At 41.5% G+C, this 2,424-nt stretch overlaps 1 protein-coding gene across 1 annotated transcript; it reads left to right on the forward strand.

Moving 5' to 3' along the window:
* Positions 1-1,245: 1,245 nt before the first annotated feature.
* LOC144888619 (hemicentin-1-like) lies at positions 1,246-2,179 on the forward strand. Its single transcript, XM_078767201.1, has 2 exons — positions 1,246-1,366; positions 1,531-2,179. The coding sequence occupies exons 1-2, from the start codon at positions 1,299-1,301 to the stop codon at positions 1,946-1,948; spliced, it is 486 nt and encodes a 161-aa protein (XP_078623327.1). The 5' UTR covers positions 1,246-1,298; the 3' UTR covers positions 1,949-2,179.
* The last annotated feature ends 245 nt before the right edge of the window (positions 2,180-2,424 follow it).

Consider the following 2,424-nt stretch of genomic DNA (forward strand, 5'->3'; position numbering starts at 1 on the left):
TGTTTATATTGGTTTTGGGTCGTCCTTTCCGCTTATCTCGTGGGATTGTGAGTTGGAGAGATGGCCGTGATGGTGGGGAGGGGGTTGGAATTCTCTCAAGCAGTGAATCACCCCGTGTCCTTATAAAAGGTCTTTGTCCGAGGTCACCGAGTCCGATCGGTGCAGCTGTGCAGCGATCAGTGCAGCCGTTTCTGCGGCACCCGGGAAAACAACATCGTCACAATGAAAACATCGTCACAATGAACGTTATGACGCGAATGTTATGCGGGAGTCCAAACCTGAGAATGCTGGAGACCAAAGCTGAAATTGGAAAAACTAAATACCCTATTTTACTCCTGGAGATCCCAGGATTATTCACCCAAAATATCGCTGCGATCGGTTCAGCAGTTTTTACGGTACCTTCGAAAGGACAGACAGACAGACAGACAGACAGATGGACAGACGGACGGACATTTGGTGAATTATAGTAAGATGACGCTGATTCTGGTTAATCCAACTATTATGTGACTGATTCTGGTTAATTTATCGATTATGACACCGATTCTGGTTAATCTAACCATGATGTGACTGATTCTGGTTAATTTATCGATTATGACACCGATTTTGGTTAATTTAACTATTATGTGACTGATTCTGGTGGTTACTTTAACTGTTATGACACTGATTCTGGTTAATCTAACTATTATGTGACTGATTCTGGTTAATTTATCGATTATGACAGCGATTTTCGTTAATCGAGCTATTATGTGACTGATTCTGGTTAATTTAACTATTATGACACCGATTCTGGTTAATTTAACGATTATGTGACTGATTCTGGTGGTTAATTTAACTGTTATGACTGATTCTGGTGGTTAATGTAACTGTTATGACTGATTCTGGTGGTTAATTTAACGATTATGTGACTGATTCTGGTTTATGTAACTATTATGTGACCGATTCTGGTTAATTTAACTATTATGGCACCGGTTCTGGTTAATTTAACGATTATGACACCGATTCTGGTTAATCTAACTATTATGTGACCGATTCTGGTTAATTTAACGATTATGACATCGATTCTGGTTAATTTAACTATGATGACACGGATTATCGTTAATCCATTTTGTAATCATATTGCACATGTCACCCCAGCCCACATCCACCCAACTTTAATATAGCCATTGCACCTCTCCCCTACCCTTTACCTTCACTCTCCTCTCCTTTATTCAGAGATTTGACAAAAATTTGTTTTTGTAGATGTGGATGAATGTGAAGAGCAGGGAGTTTCCTGTGGTTCAAGCCGCCTGTGTTTCAACATGCGAGGTAGTTACCAGTGTATCTCCAGCCCTTGTCCCTCTGGTTCTCGCCTTGACCCCATCTCCAAGTAAGTAAACCGCTCTTGCTAATCCGTACCTATCATTACATATCCAAAACCTTTAAACACCATCCAGATGCTTTCGGATATGTGAATGCAACGCTTTGACCTCCACCTAATGGAGTTAACCATAACCGGTTGAAAAGATGTCCTTTTCCCGTTTTTTTGTACAGGGTTTGTGTTCAACACTGCAGCCTCAATTCTGAAAATGGCAGAAGCTCCTCTGGCCTTTTGCCACACAATCGCTCTCCTTGCCCTTATGAGGTTTTCATTCGGCAGTACAAGTTGATCGCATTGCCCTCGACAGTAGCAATCGGCACTAAGCTTGTGCAGTTGATCGCAGAAGATAAAGATGGCCGACCTCACACTCGCACCACCTTCCACAGCCTTGTCCCAGAGCCTCTGTCACCATTCAGGATACTGCAAGATCCAAATGCCAAGGCCCGAGGACTAGTTGTTGCCCGCCAAACCTTGAAGGCAAACCGGGTGTACAGGCTGAAAGTGCGGGCGCTCTCATTTGGACCACAAGGATCCTTGGAGAAACAGATCACATTTGTTATCATTCTTTCAGTTGGGCCGTATCCTTATTGATGATCAATGTGGTTGATCAAGCATGTGGTGTGCAGGTTTATTGTATTTATTTATGAGTACCTCCATGTTTCTTTCACCCAATCTCACTGTGAAAATATGATCTGGGTTTGTCATGTACACCAGCCACTGTACTACCAACCCCACCACCTACTTCTGTATCTCTCCCCATCCTCGCATTTCTAGATTTTGTCACTTCCTTGATAATCCCATTATTTAATTTGCTAATTCTTCAAAAAAAAAAAAAAACATATATATATACATATTCTTTTTTTATAAAGAAGAAAAAACATCCAACCAGGATAGTAACTAGATCTACTCTGCTAACTTAAGTAACTAGCTTGGATCGGCTCACTATACTAGCCTCACCTCACGTCGCTGCTGGAGCACAGACTTGTTTTAACTTAGGATTAGACTGTGCATGACATCATAATATGTTACATTAGGTCATTGAAAAGATCAGACAGTGCCTCACTATT

Source organism: Myxine glutinosa, chromosome 13 (assembly GCF_964187855.1).
Source record: "Myxine glutinosa chromosome 13, kmMyxGlut1.1, whole genome shotgun sequence".
Classification (NCBI taxonomy): Eukaryota; Metazoa; Chordata; class Myxini; order Myxiniformes; family Myxinidae; genus Myxine; species Myxine glutinosa.